The sequence below is a fragment of the Emys orbicularis genome, chromosome 14, assembly GCF_028017835.1.
Source record: "Emys orbicularis isolate rEmyOrb1 chromosome 14, rEmyOrb1.hap1, whole genome shotgun sequence".
Taxonomy (NCBI): domain Eukaryota; kingdom Metazoa; phylum Chordata; order Testudines; family Emydidae; genus Emys; species Emys orbicularis.
In genome coordinates, this window is record NC_088696.1 from 5,904,916 (window position 1) to 5,931,350 (window position 26,435).

The 26,435-nt window shown below is 46.0% G+C and overlaps 1 protein-coding gene across 1 annotated transcript in view; it reads left to right on the top strand.

Moving 5' to 3' along the window:
- Positions 1-15,858: 15,858 nt before the first annotated feature.
- SLC7A5 (solute carrier family 7 member 5) overlaps positions 15,859-26,435 on the top strand; it is a 55,788-nt gene continuing 45,211 nt past the window's right edge. Inside the window, exon 1 of the mRNA XM_065416376.1 lies at positions 15,859-16,471. Within this exon, the coding sequence (XP_065272448.1) occupies positions 15,859-16,471 (613 nt within the window). The remainder of the gene's footprint in view (positions 16,472-26,435) is intronic.

Below are 26,435 nucleotides of genomic sequence, written 5' to 3' on the forward strand. Positions count from 1 at the left end.
CTTCTGACAGTGGCCAATGCCAGGTGCCCCAGAGGGAATGAACAGAACAGGTAATAATCAGGTGATCCATTCCCTGTCGCCCATTCCCAGCTTCTGGCAAACAGAGGCTAGGGACGCCATCCCTGCCCATCCTGGCTAATAGCCATTGATGAACCTATCCTCCATGAATTTATCTAGTTCTTTTTTGAATGTATCTAAAATATTCATATGGGTATAGTGGGGAGAAGTGATTGTAAAATGGTTCTTTCTGGTAGAAAAACGGAGTGAGTGTTACTTTGAAATAAGTAGGAACTCCACAATCACCTCTGTAAGTTACTTTTCTGACTAGTTACTGATTTAAATTCTTTTTTTTTTTTTTAAGTCATTGACAGTGGAATGGATTTTGCAGGTTTTAGATAATTTCATACCCAGGACTTAAGCATTTTAGTTTCCTTGATGAGTTATCAGCAAGTTCTTGTTCTCTTTTGATTTGCAAAGATTATTTCACTAGTTCATACAGCTTTCATGATACACATAGATGCAAAATACATTTTGTTCTTTGGGGGCTATCGTAAACATGTGCACACATACCAGTTATACAGATAATAAGCTGCAGTCAGGAGGTACATTTCAGTTAGATATTCTATGCTCTGATGAGGGTAAAATATCTGGAAACAGATTTCAGTATTAAAGACTCTTGTTTATTGTGCTAAGAAAATGTAACAAGTTTTTTTTACAGGGATTTTTCTGTTAGTTTCACTACAACTTGTGTCTGCATCTGTGCTTACATGTTCATATGGTTTTGTGTGTGTGGCAAGGAAAGAATAATATTTAAATTACAGGGTAAATTGTCACCTGTTCATGCAATTAGCAGAAGCTTGACTTTTATTTTGTACATGTATGATGATCATATCAGCCTTGCAAAATTGTATTCACCCAGGAAGAGTTGTTTTTAGGAGTAGCAAGTGAGACATCAGCCTTTCCCCTCATTTCTCCATCATCATGGTAAAAAGCAAATGATTTGATGTGTTAGCTAATAGTGGGTAATTACATTTCACGCTGACTTTGCAAGCTTGCGTTAACTATGTGGACATCTGTCAGACTTATCTTAAGGCTTAACTTACTTTAGGTGGCACAGTGTAAAGAGGTGTGAATATATAATTCTGTTCTGACTTGTATGATGACAGTTTTAATTATTTAATACGGCTGTAATTAAAAGTTTCCACGTTTTTGGGAAATGTGCAGCTTATACTCCTAGGAATTGGTGGACTTCTATGGCACTAATTTACCGCAGGGTAAAGATGACCTTGGAATTGGTGGTATTGAGATAGGGAAGGTTGAAATGAAGATCATAACTGCAGGACAGTACCTGTCCAGTCTTACTGTCACACTTTTGTGCAGTAAGAGGGCAAACTCAGCACAGGGATTACTATTGTGAGTTAAGTATCACTCTGATAAAAACCTAGCTGTCTGGTGGCTTCATAATGTTAATGTATTTGCAACAAAATATTGACTACATTCCAGAATTCTCAGGCCACTATTCAACGTGTGATTGACTTATATTATACTTGAGCTGCATTGTTTTTTACCTCAAGCAGAGAATCCTTCTTGCCTTGAAATGCATAACTATATGGGAGATTATCTTGATCTCTCACAAGTCTGTTTGCTACCAGAGTACTGGAATTTAATTATTCATGTTAAGGGACCTTTTGTTCCTGGTAATCTTAAGTGTTGATAATGTACCTAACATTGTAGTGGTTTTCCTTATTTAATCTTCATATTTGCTGTCAAGCTTGAAAGCCTCCATTTTTAACCTTATGTTCCTCATTATCTGTACTTATTTCCTTGGCAGTTATTGCACTGTGTATTTTTAACATATGTATGAATATATCCTATGCTCATAATTATTATTTACTTATAGAATCACCTGGTAACATGGAATATTTTGTTTGTTTTATTCTCCTGGGATAAATGCATTTATTCTTAGTTACCTGATGTAAAGAAGTTCTTAGCTGCTGTATTTTTAGAAAATATTTAACTAGTACATATATACACAATAAAATAATACAAGAGAATCTGCAGGTTTTTTTCAGTTCTGCAAAACTTCTTTCAAGAAAATAATGTAATTGCTCCCTAACAGTGAACTGGTTCATCATGTGTAGAGCGTAAGCAGATGTCAAACATTTTGTGATCTGTGAAGCTGTGAATGACTCTACTGAACTGTATTATAATTGGAATTATGAAACAATGAACCCGGCTGTGTAGAAGCAGTACTGACTGAAGAATATCTATCTAATGGTTCATTGTCCTCTTGAGCTGTGTGAAACTAGGACTGTACATTTTGAATATCCATTTACTCTACTATTTCATTCAACACTTGGCATTAGACATGACCTAAAGAAACTGTCGGCTAAGTTCCTTTTTTAATATTGCATATTTGTTTAACACTGAACATACTTAAGTATTATTGCTATAGCTCATAATTTCCTGACCTTCACATTTTGTGTTTTGCAGTTCTTTATATGCAGCGGTGTTGTAGACATGAGGGTGAGGTGATATCTTTTTATTGGAACAACTTCTGTTGGTGAGAGACCCAAGCTTTCGAGCTGACCCATAGCTCTTCTTCAGGTCTGACAAATGTACTCACAGTATCACAGCTAAATACAAGGTGGAACAGGTTGTTTAGTATTTCATATTTCAAAGGACCATTGAAGGTGAAGTGCCCTGTTAACACCTCTCCAGCCAGAAGAGAGAAAAAAAAATCGCGCGGGGGGTGAGGGAGGGTAGTTTGTTATACACCATAAATCCAATGTCTCTCCAGTCCATGATTTTTAGTGTTTAGTAGAGTTATGAATTTAAACCCCCAGGCTCATCCTTTTGAAGGTGTTGTGCAGGTTTCCTTTGATGATGAGGATGGAGAGGTCAGGTATAGAGTGTTTGCTTTAGGAAAAGTGTTCACCCACAGGTGACAATAGTCTTGTCTTTGATCCCTTTCCTGTGTGAGTTCATTCGAGAGCATAGTGCTTGTCTGGTTTCACCCACATAGAGGCTATTGGATGAGGTACCCCACGTATTGTGATTGGCATGTGTAGGAACCATGGATCTTAAAGTGTGTACTATGGAGTGTTGATCACTGTAGCAGCGGAGATATGTTCTAAGGTTTCGCATCTGTTGTTCTGGCAGGGTCTGGTGGTGCGTTGAGGTGGTGGGGGAACTTGCTTTTGATGATGAGCGTGGCGAGGTTGGGGGATTGTGTAAAGTCCAGAAGAGGCGGTTCAGGAAAATTTTTCTCTTTGGGATCCCCATCAAGTATGGGTTGTAATTGTTTGACAGCCTGTATGAGCTCCAGTGTGGGGTGGTAGGTGACAACTAGGGCTGTGTAATCAAGAGGGGATTTTATTTCTGTACTGAAGCAAGTTCTCTCAGGATATTTGGGTGCCCCGTTCCATGATGGGATCTACTTCTCTGGTGGAGTGTCCTTGTTTGGTGAAGGTGGTTTTAACTGTGTTAAGGTGTAGATCCTGGACTTCCTCCTCGGAGCATATTCTGTGGTATCTGAGTGCCTGACTGTAGATAACTGATTTCTTAGTGTGTTTGTGGTGGTTACTGGATCGGTGATATGCAGTTTCTTATATATCTGTATCTGTAGGGTTCCGTTGTTGAAGCTGATCATGGTATGGGACACAGATGCTGGTGTGGGAGTGTTCAAGAGAGAGTTTAGTAGATGGGTGGTGGTAGTTGAAGTTGTGAAGGAAATCTAGGAGGAAGTTTAGGTCGTCTGTCCAGAGGAGGACAATATCATCAATACAGCTCCGGTATATCATTGGTTTTGTGGTGCGTTTGTCCAGATGCAGTTCTTACATCACTTTCATATGGTAGGTATAAAGATGATATCAAATTAAACTTTAACCTATCAGTTGGACTGAAGAACTGATTGTTTAATTTGAATAGCCAATTTTATCAATAGGATAAATGTAACAAATTTCAGTCCTACCGTGCTATACCATAGCACCTTTAAGATTCAGATGTCATATGGATATTGTGGATTCCCATTTTAATTAATTTTATTAAACATACATCTGTTGATGTGAAAGCGGGAAATTTAAGATACTGGTTAAATGTTCCCACCTGAAATTGATTAGACACAACAGACTTGTATATCCAAGATGTTTTCTGGAGAATCTGCTTATTTGATTACAGGCAGATTATGATCAAGGCACTTTTCCTGATAGAAGTAACCTGTGTGTTCATAACCAAAAGGCCAATTTACTTGTGATACAGGTCATTATTTGCCTTTCTTATGGAGGTCCTTTTGATGTGACAAACTCACCCTGTCTGAGTATTAGCATATGGAGGATTGATTGGATAATCAAATCATCATCATCATCATCAAAGATTCTGCAAAATAACTTGGAGACCTGAACAGAGCTAATAAGCTGTCAGAAGTAATACAAATACTTAGCCCTTACATATTGGTTTATATCTTCAAAGCATTGTATGAACTAATTCCAACACCACGCCTGTGCAGTAGGTATTCTCCCCATTATAAAGGAGAAGAAACTGAGCTACGGAGAATTAAGGCTGTAATCCAGCAAGGTATTCAAGCATTGCAATCAGTGAAATTACTTGTACGCTTAAAGTTTGACATGCCTGCTGAACTGCGGCCTTGTAGAAGGAACTGCTGTCAGAGTTGGGAGATCCTGGTTCTCCCACTAGACCTTTCCCTGGAGAGACGCTGATGGTCATTCTGAATCCTTGAGGCAAAAGGTACTGTCTTAAAGTGAGCCACAGTGATAGTTGAACAAGTCTAGTTTGTCTCATGTGACCCCTAATCTAAAGAGAGGGGAGCTGGCAACCTGCACTTGCAGTGGCAAAATTAACCCTAAAATCCAAACAAGGGATACTTAAATACTGGTATGAGGGCAGACCTCCCTATTTATTTCAAGAGGAAGAACAGAGTATATACTTTTAAGATTTCCAGTTTTGCAGTGTTTTTAAAGCAGTCTGATTACACAACAGGCAAGTATCAATGTAGGACACGATGATGAAGCATAAGTTTGCCAATGCGTTTTAATTAAGCAAATGTTCTCAACTTTAGCTGTAGCAAAGTTAATTTAAGTGTCCCAATTAAGGCCTGGTCTACACTATGAGTTTAATTCGAATTTAGCAGCATTAAATCAAATTAACCCTGCACCTGTCCACACAACGAAGCCATTTATTTTGAAATAAAGGGCTCTTAAAATTGATTTCTGTACTCCTCCCCGACGAGCGGAGTAGCGCCAAAATCGATATTGTCATTTCAAATTAGGGTTAGTGTGGCCGCAATTCGATGGTATTGGCCTCCGGGAGCTATCCCACAGTGCACCATTGTGACCGCTCTGGACAGCAATCTGAACTCAGATGCACTGGCCAGGTAGACAGGAAAAGCCCCGCGAACATTTGAATTTCATTTCCTGTTCGCCCAGCACAGGAGAGCATAGGTGACCACAGAGAGCTCATCAGCACAGAACCATGCAGGCCGATAATTGAAAAAGAGCACCAGCATGGACCGTACGGGAGGTACTGGATCTGATCGCTATATGGGGAGAGGATTCAGTGCTAGCAGAACTTCGTTCGAAAAGATGAAATGCCAAAACTTTTGAAAAAATCTCCAAGGGCATGATGGAGAGAGGCCACAATAGGGATTCAGAGCAGTGCCACGTGAAAGTCAAGGAGCTCAGACAAGCCTATCAGAAAACAAAGGAGGCAAACGGTCGCTCCGGGTCAGAGCCGCAGACATGCCGCTTCTACGCTGAGCTGCATGGAATTCAAGGGGGGGCCGCCACCACTACCCCACCTCTGACCGTGGATTCCGAGGCGGGGGTAAACTCATCAGCCACACCTGAGGATTCTGCGGACGGGGAGGAGGAGGAGGAGGAGGACGAGCTTGCGGAGAGCACTCCGTTCTCCCCAACGGGCAGGATCTTTTTCTCAGCCTGACTGAAGTACCCTCCCAAGCCAGTACCCAAGACCATGACCCCATGGAAGGGACCTCAGGTGAGTTTACCCTTTAAAATATAAAACATGGTTTAAAAGCAAGCGTTTTTTAATGATTAATTTGCCCTGAGGTCTTGGGATGCATTCGCGGCCAGTAGAGCTACTGGAAAAGTCTGTTAACGTGTCTGGGGATGGAGCGGAAATCCTCCAGGGACATCTCCATGAAGCTCTCCTGGAGGTACTCCAAAAGCCTTTGCAGAAGGTTTCTGGGCAGTGCAGCCTTATTCCGTCCTCCATGGTAGGACACTTGACCACGCCATGCTAATAGCAAGTAATCTGGTATCATTGCATGACAAAGCCTGGCAGCGTATGGTCCCGGTGTTTGCTGGCATTCAAGCAACATCCATTCTTTATCTCGCTGTGTAATCCTCAGGAGAGTGATATCCCTCATGGTAACCTGGTTGAAATACGGGAATTTAATTAAGGGGACAGAGGTGGCCGTTCCTACTGGGCTGTTTGGCTGAAAAGAAATCCTTCCCTGCAGTTAGCCAAGCGCGGTGTGGGGGGGGGGGGGATTGGCGCTGAGCTTTTCGCCTTTGGCTAGCAGGGATCTTCCCTGATACCAGCCACGCGGTGGGGGGAGGGGTACAGCGATCATCCCAGATAATTCATGGCGGGGGCGGGGGGGGGCGGGGGGGTTAGTTTGGTTTCTGCTGCTGAAGGTTAACAGGAAAACCGCAGCAGTCAACAGGCTTTGCTTGGTATGTGGGAAAGGAGGGCGCAGAAGCCGAAAGACAATGGCTTACCATGGCTGCATGCAAGCTGAATTCTGTTGCCCGGACCCGCATCTGTGATCTCTAACACCAAAGCCACAGGCGCTCAATATTAAGATGGAAAATGCGACCTTGTACTGAAATCACATGTGCTATGTAATGTGAATAGTGTTGTTCACCATGGAAGAGTATAAGCATTGTTCTGTAAAATGTATCAGTTTAAAAACTTCTCTCCTTTTTTTCATTCCTCCAGCAGCTGCAAATTTTTCAAGCCTCCCTCCTCCGTCCCGAAGGCTCTCTCAGATAAGGAGGCGTAGAAAGAGGACGCGAGACGAGATGTTCTCGGAAATAATGGAATGCACCCGCAATGAAAGAGCTCATTTGAATGAGTGGAAGGACACTGTATCTAAATACAGGAAAGATGCCAGTGAACGTGAGGTCATGAGGGACGCTCGAGATGAGAGGTGGCAGGCTGCAACGCTGGGACTGCTGCATGATCAAACGGACATGCTCCGGTGTCTGGTGGAGCTTCAGGAACGGCAGCAGGATAACAGACTGCTGCTGCAGCCGCTGTATAACCTCCCTCCCCATGTTCCATATCCTCCTCACCCAGACGTGTAAGAACGCGGGGGGGGGGGGGAGGCTCCATGCACCCTCCCACTCCACCGCAGTGGACAACCCAACCAAAAGGCTGTCATTATATTGAATTTTTTCAGTGGCCTTTTACTTCCCTCCTATGCTCCTCCCAAACCTCACCCAGGTTACCTTGTTGGTTCTCTCCCTATGTTTATAATCAATGAATAAAGAATACATGATTTTTAAACGATAGTGACTTTATTTCCTTTAAAAGCAAGCTGTGATTTAAGGGGGGAGGGTGGTTTGCTTACAGGGAATGACTCAATCAAGGGGGTGGGTTTTCAACAAACAGAACTTTCACACCATAGCCTGGCCAGTTATGAAACTGGTTTTCAAAGCTTCTCTGATGCGCAGCGCTTCCTGGTGTGATCTTCTAATCGCCCTGGTGTCAGGCTGCGCATAATCAGCAGCCAGGCGATTTGCCTCAGCCTCCTACCCCGCCATAAAGGTCTCCCCCTTACTCTCACAGAGATTGTGGAGCACACAGCAAGCAGCAATAACAATGGGGATATTGGTTTGGCTGAGGTCTGACCGAGTCAGTAACAAGTGCCAGCGACCTTTTAAACGGCCAAATGCACATTCTACCACCATTCTGCACCTGCTCAGCCTGTAGTTGAACAGCTCCTGACTCCTGTCCAGGCTGCCTGTGTATGGCTTCATGAGCCATGGTATTAAGGGGTAGGCTGGGTCCCCAAGGATAACTATAGGCATTTCAACATCCCCAACGGTTATTTTCTGGTCCGGGAAGTAAGTCCCTTGCTGCAGCCGTTTAAACAGAGTAGTGTTCCTGAAGACGCGAGCGTCATGAACCCTTCCCGGCCAGCCCACGTTGATGTTGGTGAAACGTCCCTTGTGATCCACAAGTGCTTGCAGCACCATTGAAAAGTACCCCTTGCGGTTTATGTACTGGGTACCCTGGTGCTCCGGTGCCAAGATAGGGGTATGGGTTCCATCTATCGCCCCACCACAGTTAGGGAATCCCATTGTAGCAAAGCCATCCACTATGACCTGCACATTTCCCAGAGTCACTACCTTTCATAGCAGCAGCTCAGTGATTGCTTTGGCTACTTGCATCACAGCAGCCCCCACAATAGATTTGCCCACTCCAAATTGATTCCCGACTGACAGGTAGCTGTCTGGCATTGCAAGCTTCCACAGGGCTATCGCCACTCGCTTCTCAACTGTGAGGGCTGCTCTCATCTTGGTATTCTGGTGCTTCAGGGCAGGGGAAAGCAAGTCAAAGTTCCATGAAAGTGCCCTTACGCATGCGAAAGTTCCGCAGCCACTGGTAATCGTCCCACACCTGCAACACTATGCGGTCCCACCAGTCTGTGCTTGTTTCCCGGGCCCAGAATCGGCGTTCCACGGCTATAACCTGCCCCATTAACAGCATGATCTCCAAAGCACCGGGGCCCGCAGTTTGATAGAATTCCATGTCCTCATCACTCTCGCCGCCGCGCTGCCGTAGCCGCCTACTCGCCACCTGGTTTTGCAGGTTCTGGTTCAGCATAAACTGCACGATAACGTGCGAGGTATTTACAATGTTCATGACTGCTGTCTTGAGCTGAGCGGGCTCCATGCTTGCCGTGGTATGGCGTCTGCACTGTTCACCCAGGAAAAAGGCGCGAAACGGTTGTCTGCCGTTGCTTCCCTGGAGAGGGGGGAGGATGTACCCAGAACCACCCGCGACAATGTTTTTGGCCCCATCAGGCATTGGGATCTCAACCCAGAATTCCAATGGGCGGAGGAGACTGTGGGAACTATGGGATAGCTATGGGATAGCTACCCACAGTGCAACGCTCCGGAAATCGACGCTAGCCCCGGTACATGGACGCACACCGCCGAATTAATGTGCTTAGTGTGGCCGCATACATTCGACTTTATACAATCTGTTTCCAAAATTCAAATTATATAAATTTGGATTAATCCCGTAGTGTAGACATACCCTAAGTATCAATCAAAGTTCAGTTTTTGTAATTAGATTAAATTTTTTGTGTAATGTAGTTCCTTCCCTGATGAAGGGAGGGACGCACCCCACCTATGTATTTATTCTCTACACCAATACTGACTTGGACTCTAATACATTCCATGGGTGGCGTACCCGAGCCCACTTATCCACTGACGCTTTAAAAACTCCTGCACCCCAATCTGGGTCTATGCTGGTTATGTGATACGTATGTATCTCGTGATCCTTGTAACCGATACCTGTAATCCCTCATAACTCAAGCCTGACCCCAGATGTACAGTACCTTCCCTCTTAGCTTGTGTATATTTAATTTTAAACATTAACTTTAATAAAATTTTTAAGCTCTTTAAACTGGTCTTTAGCGTCACTCTACGGCATTCCACCGGGGTCTGATGAAGAGATAAGTATGCCTAGCTGACAGGGTGGAGAAATGCTGTGGTACTTATACTGCTGCTAACAAGGTCCCCTGTGCACCAAAGAGGACCAGGATTGTATAGAAATGGAATAAATAGAGCAAATTTTGGATGAAGGAGGAGCTCTCAGGACACACTCTGAAAGCACAAGAAAACTTTGGGCAATGAGGTAAAGGACAAATATTGTCACTGATGCAAGTGAACTGGACTTGAAATTTGGGGAAAGTTCCACTCCTTAATGTAAGTGGATTAACTCCACAAGGTAAGAATTTACAGTCTAAACCAATGGTAATATAAATCCAATGACAAGTGGTCCTGTTTATGTAGCTGTGTAACTAAATGTGTACATCCCTACAAAACATGATGTGCCATCTGACTTATTTAAACAGTTATTCTGGATCCTCTCAGCTAGTTCTGGTGAAGTGTGTTATGTCTAGCTGTATCTATTACAGCAGTTCAGGTCATACACAAACTCCTACATTTGCAGTTCTGTAAATATTGTGCTCGGAGCAAGAAGCTGGATGTAAGAGGAGTGGACTCACCCTTGCGGCGCCTCCTGCTGGTCGTCCAGGGAATTAGCTCACCAGCCTCTGGAGCGCCCTCTGCAGGGCGGTGATCCCCCTTGTCCTCTGCACTGGCCCCCGTGTCCTTCCCAGGACCCCGGTGCCCCTTGCTCTGGGTGCTGCCCCCTGGCAATACCCGCACACTAGGTCTCCCCTCCCAGGGGAACTCCCACCCACTAACCCCACCTCACCTCAGGATAAGGTCACTGCCAGTCACCAACTAGCCTCCACTCTCCGGAGCAGACTGCAGTATAGGCCACTCATCGGCAAGGTTGGGTTTGAACCTGCTGCCTCCGCCTAGCCCTGGGCTGCCCTCTGCAACCCCCAGTACCCCTTGGCCTATTACCAGGCCGCAGCCTGGGGCTATCCAGGCTGGAGCTCCTCAGCTTTTCCCCAGCCCTGCTCCACTACAGATCCCCTGTCTAGCTCCCTACAGCCAGGCCCTTCTCTCTCTGAAGGCAGAGCGAGACTGTTGAGCTCCCGGCTCCTAGCCTCTTGTATAGGCCTGCTGAGGCTGTTTGGGGCGTGGCCCCAGCTGCAGCCTCTTCCCCCAATCAGCTCAGCCTTCACACTGCCTGCTCCCTGGGCTATCTCAGGCCCTTCCAGGCCAGAGCAGGTGTCCACCCTGCTACACTGGCACACAAGATCTTGATGTGAAAGTGTTTCGTGTTTTAATTTTAAACTTGGATTTGCAAACCACCACTTACACTGATGATGGGGTTAATAGAAAATGCCAAATCCAGCTAATGGTGGGTGTTCAAAATAAACCCATTCCATCTCTGATGCTTCCTGGGGATACCCAGGGTTGGGAGGCACCTTGCTACCACCCACCCTTAGCATGAAGAAGTCTCAGCTGTGCGTTCCGGGGGTCACCTCCCCAAATCCACTGGCCACAGACAACACAAGCAATCTCCTCTAGGCCTCGCAGGCCTCTCTGTCACTCTGCAGGTTAGCGATTGGCACACCCCCACCCTTGAGCCCTGCAAGCATTTGCCTGGAGTGTTCTAGCCCCCATTCCACTGGCCACTCTCAGGATCTGTTGCTTCCAAAGAAATGGTACCCCCCAGCTTACCGGTTCCACCTCAGATCACCGCTCTGCTTAATACACAGCACTTAGATATGTTTACAGTGAAATCAAGAACTGGTTTATTTAACAAAACAGAGGTTCAAAGCAATAGCCAGTGGAAGTGTTGGAAACAAATGGTTACATATAAAATAACACCCATTATAAAGCCTAGTCTTAATTAACAAGATACTCTCATAACTTGCTCACCCAAAGTCCTTTCACCATGTTAGTGCCATGCTCTTTTCATAAGACAACCACACTGTTAGCTTGTCTCCTCAGTGAAGGATCCACGGTATCTCTCGATACCCCTAGATATGATTTAACAACCCATAGTCCTAATTCATAAACAGGACACTGCCCTGCTGATTGTTTCTTCTTGTGGCTTTTATCTTGTTGATTCGTAATCATTTGATTAGCATCAGGCTCAGTATGCAAATAGACAAGCGTTGTGAGGTGGACAATACAGGTATGATCAAAAAGGAAGATAAACGTCTGTTTCACTTGCCCAAAAGGAACCTGTTCAGCATTGCTACATAATTCTTAAATCTCATCCGTACATACATTTCACAATAATTATGACGACGAGTGGGCTAGCCACTGTCTCTTGCTAGAGACCTCACATGCCACCCACTGGTGAACTATTATGCATGTATCTGGCCCACAAGATCTCTGTACAACTCTATCCACAGGGTTGTGCCAGTTGGCGGGTCCCAGGGTCACACAGCCTGTCTAAACTTACACAAGAAATACTTTGCATTCAAAACCTAGTGTTCAGTAAAGAAACTGCTCTATTTTTCCCAATGCCTACACAAGCTGGCTAATTTTAAATGCACTAGATCAGGGGTGGGCAAACTACGGCCCGGGGGCTGCATCTGGCCCTTCAGACATTTTAATCCGGCCCTCAAGCTCCTGCTGGGAAGTGGGGTCTGCAGTTTGACCTGCTCCATGTGTACTGTGGCTCTGTGTGGCTCCCGGAAGCAGCATCCTGTCCCCGCTCCGGCTTCTATGCGTAGGGGCAGCCAGGGGGCTCCGCACCATGCCTCCGCTGCAAGTGCCGCCCACATAGCTCCCATTGGCCGGCAACTGCAGCCAATGGGAGCTGCAGGGGTGGCGTCTGTGGACGGGGCAGTGTGCAGAGCTGCCTGGCCACGTCGCTGCATAGGCACCGGAAGGGGGCCATGCTGCTGCTTCTGGGAGCTGCTTGAGGTAAGCGCCACCCAGAACCTGCATCCTTGACCCCCTCCAGGGCCCCAACCCCCTGCCCCAGCCCAGATCCCCCTTCCATCCTCTGAACCCCTCGGTCCCACCCTCCTGCGCCCCAGAGCCCACACCCCCGCCGGAGCCCTCCCACCCGCACCCCTGCCCCAGGCCGGAGCCCCCTCCAGCACTCTGAACTCCTCATTTCTGCCCCCACCCCAGAGCCCGCATCCCCAGTCGGAGCCCTCCCACCCACCAACCCCCAATTTTGTGAGCATTCATGGCCCGCCATACAATTTCCATACCCAGATGTGGCCCTCGGGCCCAAAAGTTTGCCCGCCCCTGCACTAGACAGGGCTATATTTCATTTAAAGGCGTGCAGGTCAATTCAGGTTTTGTTAAAAACAAATATTTTTACAAACAACATTAGTATGAATATCTTCACTCAATTGTTCAGAACACTCCATTATTATTAGAAATAATGTTTCTCTAGTATTTGCAATACAATTTTTGCAGCATCCTACTTCTGTATGAAAACTAGAAAGTGAAAATGTTTGTCTTCAATGATTACGGTAATATATACATAAAATTGTCTGTAAACAAAACTGAAAATATCGAGTTTAATTTCATTGTCCAAGGATAATGAAATGCAAAAGTAAACAAACACCACAAATAGTGAACAGTAAATTTGATTTTAAAGTTTTGTTTAATAATCTAAGGAAACACTGGTCCAGATTTCTTCAACTTTTACTAAGATTTTCAAAAGTAGCTATTAAATACCTCATTTTTTGAGTACCCATCTTGAAAGAACCTGATTTTTAAAAGGTGATATGCACCCTTTCACTGGAAATTGAGCCCACTTCAAGTGTTGCAGGTGGCACATCCAAAAATTGAGGCACCCAAAATCAACAGTCACCTTTGAAAATCTTTGACCTTCTTTTAAAAATAATTTGGTGTAACAGTTTTGCATACAGTCAGCAAGTTGCGTCTAACATGATCACTGTAATTTCACTGCAAATGGTGATAGGTGCATATACATTAAATGAGTCCAGAAGTCTGGCTGGTGCAATGGTAATCTCGTTCTAATTTTTTTCTAAATGTGCATAATCAGAGATGTGGGTAAATCGTGGTTTAAATAATGTAATTTTTTTAAAACAGTCATGATTCAAAGACCACTAGATGGCACATTCTGACGATGCAATATTTTGTTTCTTGTTTCCAGTGAAGATAAACGCTCTAAGAAAATGACTGGGGAAACCATAACACAATTTGAGGGTGAGATCTTGTAAACATTTGTGCAGGTGAGTAACTTGATACAGGTGAGTTGCCCCAATAACAGAGTTACTCACCTGCACAAGTGTTAAGAGAGTCTGATGTTAAAAGTTGGAAATTATATTTAAAAATAAAAGTTAAATAACCTCTCCAGGAAAATGTAGACTTTAGTGGTAGCTAAACTCAGTGTCTTACAAGCAAGCCCCTTGACACTATTGCCAACACTTAAGCACATGTGTAATGATACTCATGAGCAGAGGGATCTTCCAGTGGTTATGGTACTGGGAGACCAAGGTTCAAGTCCGTGCTCTGCCACAGATTTCTTGTGTGACCTCAGACAAGCTACTTATCCTCTCTGGGTAGGTCTACACCAGGGTTTCTCAAACAGGGGTCGCCGCTTGTGTAGGGAAAGCTCCTGGCGGGCCCGGCCGGTTTGTTTACCTGCCCCGTCCGCAGGTCCGGCCGATTGCAGCTCCCACTGGCCGTGGATCGCTGCTCTGGGCCAATGGTCTACACAGCCTGCAGCAGTGAGTCTTGTGCTAGCGCTCTAAAAATAGTGGTGTAGACAGCTCTTTGAGGGGCTGACACTGGATTTTGAGTTCTGAAGCCCACCCCCTCCTTAGGTTTCAAGCCTGAGCTCTAACCCAAGCTACAACTTCAAAAAGCCACTATTTTTAGAGTGCTAGCAGAAGCCCCTCAAAGGCAAGTCTGTCCATCGAGGCTGTGGGTCCCCTAAGGGTCTCTGTTCCCCATCTGTAAAATAGGGATAGGAGCACAGTCCCTGCCTCAGGGATGTGGGGAGAGAAATCTGATAAAGGTTGTGAGTCGCTCAGATGCTACAGGGATGGGGCCGAATAAGATAAGTAATACCATGTCCAGAGTGGGCCTAGTGAGTAAAGTTATACATCTGCTTAAGTAGGGGTGGGATTAATGCTTGGGAAACTGATCAGAAGCACTGGCCAACGGAAGGGAGCGGGAAGGGATGGACTGATGTGCTAGTCCTGGACCTTAGGACTGGACAAGCCGTAAGAGCAGGGCCTTGGTCTATAACTTGATAAGTATGTTCTTCTGGAAGGCCAGGGCGGGGCATAGGCACTTTTTAAATCAGTCTGTCGGAGAACCTGGTGTCAGTTGTTTTATGGTGGGGTTTCTATTTCCTGCTAAGGTACCAGGTGGCTGAGAGATTGCCACCACTGCTCTGCTGTTCTCTGCTCCGCCTGGCCGGGGTTCGCTGCTTCGGCCGGCCGGTACACCGGCCGTTGTCCTGTTACAAGGAGGGAGCGCTGCTGCGGCTCACGTGGCTGGGAGCTAAACCGCTGCAGTGTTTAAATAATCTGCAGCTAAAACGCGCCCGCCCGGCGATGCAACCCCGCGCCGGAGTGCAGGGGCGCCGCGGCCCCCTCCGTCCCCGGCAACCCAGCGCCCCGTTTCCGCGCCGAGCTGCGGCTGCCGGGGTCCCCCGCAGGGCTGCGGGTTATGCCCGACCGAGGCTCAGCCGCAGCCCCCCAGGAAGGGAAAAGCACGTGCTCGCCATGCAGGGGCCGCCCCAGCCCCGCCTCTGCCCGCCCCGCCCCGGCCGACCCTTCTCTCCGCCCCCCCGCGTGCGATGCCCGGTCTGGCTTCCGCCTCCCGGCTCATAAAGAGGAGACAAAAAGGTGCCGGCGGCTGCTAATCCCGGGCACCCGCAGCCACGAGTCGCAGCGCGGCCCGGCCTCGGTCCCCGCCAGCCGCCGCCGAGCCCGGCCTCGTCTCTCCGGCTGCGCCAGCCCGAGCCTGGCCCCCTCCACGCGGTAGCGCTCCGTGCCGGACCGCCTCTCCCGGCCGCCGCTGCCGGGGTACCCAGCGGGCCGGCTCCCGCCGCCGCCGCCCCGGGCCGGGCGGTAGCTGATCCGCGAGCCGGGCTCCCGCGTCCTCCCTCCCTCGGCCGGGGTCTCCAGCATCCTTCCGGCGCGCCGCCCCGGGGGGCCCCGGCAGCCTCCGCCCAGCCAGCGCGCAGCGGCGCCCGCCTTCCCGGGCCATGTCGGGCAGCGGCGGGGTGAAGAAGCGGAGCTCGGCCGCCTCGTCCTGCTCGGCGCAGGAGGAGGAGCGGCAGGCGCTGGAGAAGATGCTGGAGCCCGCGGGGCCCGGCGGCGGCGGGGCCCATGAGAACGGCTGCGCCGGGGCGCTGTCCCCGGGCGCCCCGCCGGGCGGGGAGCTGGGCCCCCCAGGCAGCGGGGACGGCGTGGCGCTGAAGCGCTCCATCACCCTGATCAACGGCGTGGCCATCATCATCGGCACCATCATCGGCTCGGGCATCTTCGTGACCCCCACCGGGGTGCTGAAGGAGGCCGGCTCCCCGGGGCTCTCGCTGGTGGTGTGGGCCGTCTGCGGGCTCTTCTCCATCGTGGGCGCCCTGTGCTACGCCGAGCTGGGCACCACCATCTCCAAGTCCGGGGGAGACTACGCCTACATGCTGGAGGTGTACGGCTCCCTGCCCGCCTTCCTCAAGCTCTGGATCGAGCTGCTCATCATCCGGCCTTCCTCCCAGTACATCGTGGCCCTGGTCTTCGCCACCTACCTGATCAAGCCCCTCTTCCCCAGCTGCCCGGTGCCTGACCAAGGGGCCAAGCTAGTGGCCTGTCTCTGCATCCGTGAGTATCCGCAGCCCTCCAGCCAGCTCTGTCACCTCTGGCTGCAAATGCTCCCTCTAGAGCTGCCCCGAAGCTGCCCCCTTCCGCTAGTTTCCCTTGTATTCTGTTGCCCCATCTGGCTCCTCTCTCTGGCTGGCTCGCTCCCTGTAGCCCGGAGCTCTGTTACTCGCCCATGTGGCTTCACTAAACTTAACTGTGTCTTCTGTTGCATCTCATCGCTCCCTGGGGGACAAATTGATCCCAGCTCTCACTTGTGCTGTCTTCTCCTTTAGCACCCTGGCCACGTGCCCTGTGTTGTCTGTTTTGCGGAGAGACACCAACCCCCAGTCTGGTTCGAGCAGAAGGCTCTAATCAAGATGCTTAAACAGAAAAAGCTGCCACCACACAGGCCCCTTGGCATCCCCCTTTCTGAAATGACTTCCAGAAGTGGCCTTGGAGCACAGCATGTAACAGGTGCAGTGCACGTCCCGTCTGTGTCTAGGGATGAGAAGTCTGGTTTCATCATCTAGGAGCGTTATGAGGATAAAATCCATTCATTATGGCAAGGCACTTGGATGCCCTGAGTGACAGAGTGATATAAGCACTGTGATACCCCTCCTAGCGCAGACTATCAGTTGGGTGCAGCTGAACTGGTGCTGAAAGTGGTTTTGTTGTAGACAAGAGCAAACTGTTTTCAGCACCATTTCTGAAAGAGTGGTTAAACTGCTCCTTGGCTTTCAGTAGACCTCCTTCAGCTGCACCTGACGCTGTCACAGAGTGCTTCTTCCTCAGGTAGACAAGGCACATGGGGCTAAGGGTGATGGCTAACATTGCCCTGCTAAATCGAGGACAAGTGCTATCCGCATCAGCAGCCTGAAGTTTGCCCTACTGCTGAAATCCACACCATTTCCTTCCCCCCATCCACTATCTTGAAGTCTGCAGCTTTGCCAAAATCTAGGAACAGTTCCCTTTGCTCCATTAAATGGGATGTTACCCTAATTTCCATACCTCTAAGCCTAGGGCCATTTTCCTCCTTGGTTCCAGTACCACTTGATCTGAGTTTGACCCTATAGTTCATTTCTAGATCCTCTCCTAATAGTAAGAGGAGTATTTGGGTTTATTTTGGACTAGGTTTTTCTTGCATGTGGGTTTTTTAGGTCTAATAATAGTACTTAGCTCTTATATGGTGCTTTTCATCCCTTGTTCTCAAAGCATTTTACAAAGGAAGGTGTGTGACTGACTTTACAATTGGGTTACCTGTGTATTTTTTTTTTAAAGGTTTTGGAGAGGATTCTAGTTATTTGGGGTGTCTAAATGGACTGTGTTTATAGTAGACTCCTGTACCATTTGAGGATCGCTGACCATTGAAAGGTGCAGCATCTCTGTGAATTCATTCATGCACAAGCTGCCTTATTGTTTCACAAGTACCTTGCAAAACTGGCTTGGCTGGCAAGCAAGGCTGTAGATTGTGCAAATCAGTTTTTCACATTGTCTGAACAATGTTTGAAATTTCTCAGCTGGTGGCTAAATTGTTAAGAGTGTCAAGGTTAGTGGAAGCCATGGCCACATGCCCCTCCCCTTCCCCCCCGTCTAATTTTGTAATAAACTAGATTGAAGTATGTACGTTGTGGGCGATATAGGTAGAAGTGTCACCTCCCTGAGAATGAGAAGCTTCAGACAACAGTTGTGTTGATTTCCTCAAACTTGCATCAAGCATCTTTTGCACTGGTGGCCTTGATGTCAATATGCAATATGTTTTATGCTGCAAATGATACCACCGAGAGTCTGTGTATATGTTGTGTTCAATTATTTGCTTGCCACAAAATGACAAGCTTTAGAGTAATGTAAATACAGATTCTTTGATTACTTGTGCTGAATCATTGCAGGGCTGAGTCTGAGAGTTGAGTGCTGAACATGTACAGGGTTTGTTTTTTGGGGGGGGTTATAATTTCCTTTTTGGGGGGTTATTTTTAGCAATTTTTGATTTTTATATCGATGTCCCAAAAACGGAGGTTTTTCCAGGGCTTTCTCTTTGTATATACTGTAATGAGTAATCTCTTTGTAACGTTCCATAGTGTGCCAAACAGTGCCATGTTAAAGTGCGCTAGGGAACCTTTAACGCATACCAGCGGAGTCGGCATGGCCAATTAATGGGCAACACATTGGTGTGCTTTCGATTAATAGATTCCAAGGGCAGAAGGGACCACTGTGGTCTCTCGTCTGACCTCCTATGTAGCACAGGACATAGAACTTTCCCAAAATAATTTCTAGAGCAGATCTTTTAGAAAAACATCTGATCTTGATTTAGAAATCACACCCCCATAGTCCACATTACAGCTCCGTGTAGACCAGCCCTTGGTGTTTTTCTGGTATTTATTGGGTAAACACTGATTTGTTTTTTGTTTTATCGGGGGGGGGGGGGTTATTGTTTAAAATCTAAAATCAGAAGCCCTACTCAGGTAGTAATACCGCTTAACATTTCTCATCTTCAAAGCCCTGTACGTTAATTAGATCTCCCAGCACCCTGTAAGCTAAGGTAACCATCCCCATTTTACAGATTGGGAAACAGACGCAAGGAGTTAAGTGACTTGCCCAAGGCTACAACCTGTGTTCAGTGACAGCAGGGATGATAACATAGGCTCTCCTGACTCCCAATCTGTTAGCCCAGTAGTTCTCAACCTTTCCAGACTACTGTACCCCTTTCAGGAGTCTGATTTGTCTTGCGTACTCTTAACACAAGAACTAGGGGGTCACCAAATGAAATTAATAGGCAGGTTTAAAACAAACAAAAGGAAGTATTTTTTCACACAATGCACAGTCAATGACTTGCTGGAGGATGTTGTGAAGGCCAAGACTATAACAGGGTTCAAAAAAGAACTAGATACATTCATGGAGGATAGGTCTATCAATGGCTATTAGCCAGGATGAGCAGGGATGGTGTCCCTAGCCTCTGTTTTCCAGAAGCTGGGAATGGGCGACAGGGGATGGATCAGTTGATGATTACCTGTTCTGTTCATTCCCTCTGGGGCACCTGGCATTGACCACTGTCAGAAGACAGGGTCCTGGGCTAGATGGACCTTTGGTCTGACCCAGTATGGCTGTTCTTATGTTTCACCTCACGTAAGAACTACTGGCTTACAAAATCAGACCTAAAAATACGCAAGTGTCACAGCACACTGTTACTGAAAAATGGCTGACTTTCTCTTTTTTACCATCCAATTCATTTATTTTATAATTATAATATAAATATTGTATTTACATTTCAGTGTATAGTATATAGAGCAGTATAAACAAGTCATTGTCTGTTTGAAATTTTAGGTTGTACTGACTTCACTACTGCTTTTTATGTAGCCTGTTGTAAAACTAGGCAAATATCTAGATGAGTTGATGTACCCCCTGGAAGACCTCTGCATACCCCCGGGGTACACGTACCCCTCGTTGGGACCCACTGCTCTAGCCTGCTTTGCCTCTCTGATGGGTAATACTAATGTGTTCTAACTGTTCTTCTTACACAGTAATTAGAAGTAATGGTTTCTCTGGAGCAGAGTTCAGTCTTGTACATCTAATACAAAATGCTATGGGAAAGAACTTGCTAGTTCTTCAGATCTGCGTCATTTCCATGTGTTGCTTCTTTAAGCTTTATTTTTCCCTTAGGGTACTGTTCTGTTTATACGTTGGGTTAAATCCTTGCATATGTCTTTTTTTCTTTTTCTTTTTCTTTTCTTTTTTTTTTCCTTTAAAAGATTACTTTGTCATCCAACACATCTAGTAGTGAACTTTTCTCTCCTGCTAGTTTCTGCACCTTTGATTTCTGGAATTGCTTGGTTGCTGTCAAAGTGCCAAAAACTGTAGGTATAACAGAAAGTGGGTTTTAAAATTTTGGTCTGAGGCATTAACAAGTGAGAGCTACTGTGTGATTTCCTAACAAGCCAGTTTGTTAAATGTTTGCACTGAGGGCTCAGTGTCGCAGGGAGATTTTTTTTTTCAAGAGTTTAGGATATGAGAAATTTGGTCTTCGGACATACATGTTGGAGACGTTAACAAAAATCCCAAAGAGGAGGTTGTCTTGGGAAGTAAGATAGGAATCCAGGTGCTTGTTCTGAAGTGCTAATGTCTTGCTGTAGAGCTAAAGCCTATTCACTGGTCTTGAACTGCGTTGGCTCCAAAGACCTTAAACTCATTTTTCATAAAGTTCGCCTTTCAACAGGCAGTGAAAATTGGCCATTCACACACTTGTGGCTGGAGGACCTTGATATACTGGTTCTGAACCCCCAGAGTCTCCCCAATCAGAATGTTAGTGGTGTTGAGTAAGGAGGCAGGTAAAACTACGCTTGAAGGAGAGATGACTCAAGAAACAGTTTTAAATTGGGAGTTGGGTATGTTACTGTCAAGACACTAAACATGCTGTGTAAGGTAGTCACTTTACATATAACTTCGCTCTAAATAGAGGAGTGGTTCTCAAACTTTTTTACTGGTGACCCCTTTCACATAGCGAGCCTCTGAGTGCGACCCCTCCCTTATAAATTAAAAACACTTTTTTGTATATTTAACACTATTTATAAATGGTGGAGGCAAAGCAGGGTTTGGGGTGGAGGTTGACAGCTCGCGACCCTCCCCCCCCCATGTAATAACCTCACGACCCCCTGAGGGGTCCCGACCCCCAGTTTGAGAACCCCGGAAATAGAGGTTCTCTACAGCCAGGATTGTAATCCACACATGATAATCCATTGAATTCCTGATTTCCTACCTCACATGTTTATGACAGTAGTTAAATAACAGTGCTCACTACAAGCAAATTCCACCATTGCAGAACTGGTTAAATTATTCATCACAAGTGTAGGTCATTCTTCTGTTCATGATTTGTTTGCAAACCAACCTGGTGCTGCTTATTGGAAGAATTTACCAGATAATTTGGAAGAACAATTTTCAGCCTACGGAGTTGTGCAAGAATTGATCCTTTTTACGATTTATGATGTGTGATAGGTCACCAAATCCCATGCTGTTGTTTCTTCTCCCTGATTGGATGACTGTACTTCCTAAAACAGGAATAATAAATGACTGATAGTAAATATCAAATAGCAACCAAAGCATGTCTGGTAAAACCTTCTGGACAAAAATTGTGCTAAAATTCACAAAACTTTCAGGACTTGTGGGTACTCTCACAAAAACACAAGTTATTTGAATTCTCACAAATAACAAATCTGATCCCCCATAAATCAAATTCACCTCAGATTCATTTGTTGCTACAACTGCAGGAGTGTCATGTATGTATGTATCATTCTACCTTTACTGCCAGTAAAGAGTTGTTGGTCTGGGCAGCAGCTGAGCTAGAGAACAGGATATCGTAAAGGTTATGCTTGGTACATTTCTTTTATTTTGAAAACTGCCCCTGTATTTTTTTTTAATGTCTTGTAATGTGCCAGATTCTCTATATTGAAAATTTCTGTTTACTCCAATCAGCTGTCACTTGTGGAACACGTCTTTGTTGTTTTTTAATAAAGATTTCTAAAAGATATAAAACAATGACAGGAGCACATCAAGCATGCAACACAGGAGTACAAAGTCACACAATTTTCACAAAATGACATTTTCACATTTGCTACTTTCACTCAAAATTTGCACGTTTAATTGCATAGAACTCTTCCATTGAAAGTAATATAGAACTTAGTTGAATATCCCAAGAGGTAGGAAAAAATATTATGCCAGTTTTAAAGTGGCTCTAACTCTGGCTTTGTCTACACTAGCACTTTTGTCGGTTGGGGGTGTGTGTGTGAAAAAATAACATGCTCCCAACCGACACAAGTTTAATCGACAAAAATGCTGGTGTGGATGGTGCTATGTCAGCAGGAGATGCTCTCCTGTCGACATTGCTACCGCCGCTCGTTGGAGGTGGCTTAATTATGCCGGCATAGAGCGCTCTCTCCTGCCGGCATAGAGCAGCTACATGGGAGACCTTACAGCGGCACAGCTGTAGTGGTACAGCTGTGCCGCTGTAAGGTCTGTAATGTAGACATAGCCTAAGTCAGGTTAATTACTTCCCTAAAGGGGTATAACAAGGAGGTGGCAGAGTAGGAGGTAGAATCCAGGAGTCCTGACTTCAATACCCTCCCCTAATCAGTAACTGTAAACTTAGGATCACATCAGTGGTTCCAAAACTGGGGGGTGTGCCCCCCCCCAGGGGGTATGGAGGAATGTTCGCTAGGGGGGAGGGAGGGATGCACAGCAGGGCCTGGGCCAGTCCCCATAGTGAGCAGGGAGGGAACGCCACCCATCTCCGCCCCCAGCTGCAGCTCCACTCCACCCCCAACCTGGACTTGGCCACAGCATCACTCCGCCCCCTGCTCCTTCTTCAGCTCAGCTCTGTCCTTATTCCCTCTCTGCCCCAGCTCCTCCTCCATCCCCAGCTCCGCTTTCAGCCCAAGCTCCTCTGCTGAGCCCACTATGCAGTGATGGAGAGGGGACATGGACAGATTCCATTACTGGTAAGGGGGGGGCATGACAGGAAAAGTTTGGGCACCACTGTTTTAAATGCTAGCTTCCTCACACAGAAACATCTCGAAACCCTTGTCCCCCACAAACTCCATTCCCAGTTTACATGGCCTGCTGCATATGCTTTATATGCGGCTGGTTGTATAAAACAACCTTTTAACTTCCACTTAAATTATTTTCAACAAAATACTTGAAATCCGTTTTCTACTCAGCTTTTCTTTTGCTGCTACTGCTTTTATACAGACTTTTGTTTTATTCTTGACCTTGAATGCAAAAACAATGACTGTTTCTTTGGCTTTTAATTATTTTGTCACTCATTAATTACCCATGTTAATCTGCTGCTAATAATCCAATGACAAACTCTGCTGCTGCCAAAACTGTAGCAGTCATCTTCTTGTATGTAGACTTTTCAAACTCCCTTTCCTCCCCCTGCAAATAACACAGCAGGCATCCCTAATGCAAGTACATCACTGAGTTAAAAGATTAATTACTTTTCATCTGTCTTTTTTCTGTAAAGAGTCTAATAGTTGAAGAGTTTTCAGCAGTCCGTGCAGAGCTGCACTGCATGGGATGACCTATGGAGTAGATGAGAAGTATGGACATTACTAGCTGCTATCCTCACAGATGGGTTTAAGAATGAGCGTTCTATTAAAAACCCTGATTCAGCAAAAGATTTAAACACCTGTTTGCTCTAAGTGCTCTGCTGAGTCATGGCCCAAGCCTAGAAGAAGGTGAATATTCAATGGCAGCCTTTCAGCTGAAAACTATACTTGCTGTGGAATAGATGCGTTTATATCATACAAGTGTGATGCTTCGTTAACTTCACAGTAAGCAGCAGACCAAATAACCAACTGCCGGATTGCAAACTCATTTGGTATTCAGTCAGTGGACAGGCCCAAAATAAGTATTCCGCTGGTCCATCTTGGGTGGGTTTATTCTACACCACGGATGTTCAGAATTAACCTGCCCCTGCAAGGATGGCTTGATGCTTTGAAGAGTAATATTAGCGACTGACAGCAACAGAGCAGAGACTAGACAGGGCTAGGTATAAAAAAGGGAAGAGAGGGAGGACCCAGGTAGCACAGCTTGCACTTGTTGGCACCTTTGTGACTTGGTTTCCACAAAAATATCCCATTACATTTTATTGCATTTAAATGCTCTGTGTTTTCAGCAGAGTCCTTCAGGATTTTGATTTCTAAACTTCTCATGAATTTGGAAAGACTTTTCCAGAGAAACCCACCAGGATCCCTCTCAGCGACTTTAACTGGGGGATTTCAGACATTCCAAGAGTCCCATGGTCAAACAAACTCTGCATAATGGAGCAGACTGTTGCCAACTAGCGTAGGGAGCTGATTCCTGGCTCTTTGCAAGGCAAGCTAAGTAGCATGATTCAGGCTGAAACCTGTTTTGGAATTTTTCATAAAGTCCATGACCTTGAATTTGTTGCTTGATGCTACAGTGCAGCCACCTTCCCAAGGATTTCTGCTGAAAATGAGAAATTGGAGACTGCATGAGAAGTAGCCCAATCTTGACGGTAAAGGTGGTTTTGTAGATATGGAAATAAAACTGGTGCTTTTAAGAATGGGGTCAAAATGAGGGAAGCATTCAGTCTGAGTACAACTTTATGAAATCCTGAAGTTTCTCACTTGGTCTGGTTATTGTTTGTTGTCTGCCACCCCCCGTTCTTTTATGCAGACTTCACCTGGCTCAATTTCCAAACCTATCCAAAAATTCTCCTGCCCTTAATGTACACATCGATACAAATCAAACAGGCATATGAGTGACGTTTTTGTCTGAAATTGCAAAATGCTTATCTGCATCCATAGCAGCGATCTTGAATTCCTAATGGCAATAGTGAAAATTGTATGCCAGATGAAACATCCTTTTTTGGCACATCTGATGTTTCGCCCACCTACTTGATGTGTGTTGAGGATCAGGAAGCTAATCCTAACACAACACTTTGTTAATAGGGTTTTATATGTACAATGCTAAGTTGTATTATCGTCCACTTAAACTTTCAAAAAAATCATTCACCTTTTAACTGAAATCAGATTTGCCTTTTTCAAGTTGAGAGTGTGGAGGAATTCCCACACACCCTTTATGGGTCAGACTCCGCTTTAAGAATGGCCACCTCTTAATCACCTACCACCACCCATTGGAAAACAAACGTGATTCTCTAACCAATGAGCCAAACTAGCTGGCAACTGTAGTGATCCAGTTACAAGGATCAATCAGCTCTAATATTATACTTCTACGATACTATATTGCCTTTGTTCTGTTCCTAGATGATATGGCAATAGACATTTTGTTGTGTATACTGTAGAACTCTTGATCTCACTTTTTTTCTCTTAGGCAGCACGAATGCTGACTGTTGCAGCATGAGCGCTTGCTGTGCTGGTTTGACCAGCTCAGAAGATGCTGGAAATATTTGCTTCTTATTTTCACAGAATTATGAAATCCGTGAGTGTGCTGAGACATTATCAGCAGATATTTCCAGTTACACAGGGCATGTGTGTCATACATTCTTGAATAGTGAGTGAGCACTTGCATCATGCAGTTTGGAAGGCAGCTGTCAGAGTTATTCTGTCCTCCGTTTTAGGATCCATCTCTTGTCAGTACTGTTGGGTAGTGTGTATTTAAATATGAAGGTGTGACCTCTTTCCAATGTCCGAACAGATGGAAAGAAAACTTTCAGGCGCTTCTCAACTGCCCCATCAGAGCTGCAGCTCTGCAGCTCCGGGAGGATGCGAAGAGTCCAGCCCCTCAGTGTAATGTAGAGGATGTTATGGTTGAGGAAGTTTGATGTGCAGCCTGTAAGATCAAGGATGCCCATGCGGCTGGTATTTGTGGTATAGCTGCTGAGTTGAAGCATGGTGAGGATTCTGTCTCAGAAGGCTGACCCATATTATCAACAAAGTATGGATTCATGAAAAACTACCGGTGACTGGTGCTGTGGGATTATTCTCCCACTCTGGAAAGGGAAGGGTGATGCTCTGGTGTGTTCCAGTCACCACAGCATCACTTTGCTTTCCATTCCAAGCAAAATGTTCATGCTGGCTCTTCTTGAGCATGTTAAGCCCGCCCTAAGGAATCTACACTGTCTACAGCAAACCGGGTTTCTGCCCAATCAATCAATCACCGAGCAGATTTTTACCATTAGACAAATTATTGGAAAAAGCCAAAGAGTTTTGGCACAGGAAGGATGAGGGGCGTAAAGCCTTTATTGATTTACAAACTGCATTTGACTCTGATCATTCCTTTTGGTTCTGCTTGCAAGCTGCTAGTGTGCCTGGAAAGCTCCTTGACCTTCTTGTAGAAATGCACCACCGATGTGAGATCTGTGTCCGCTTAGATACTAGGATGTCCAACTGGTTGGAGTAAAACAGCAGTGTCCCACTTGGGTGCATGGCTGCCTTGATCTGTTCAATGCTGTTGTTGACCAAATGATGGAAGCTGCCACTAGCCGCATACCGGGAGTGGTACTGTATGACTTCTG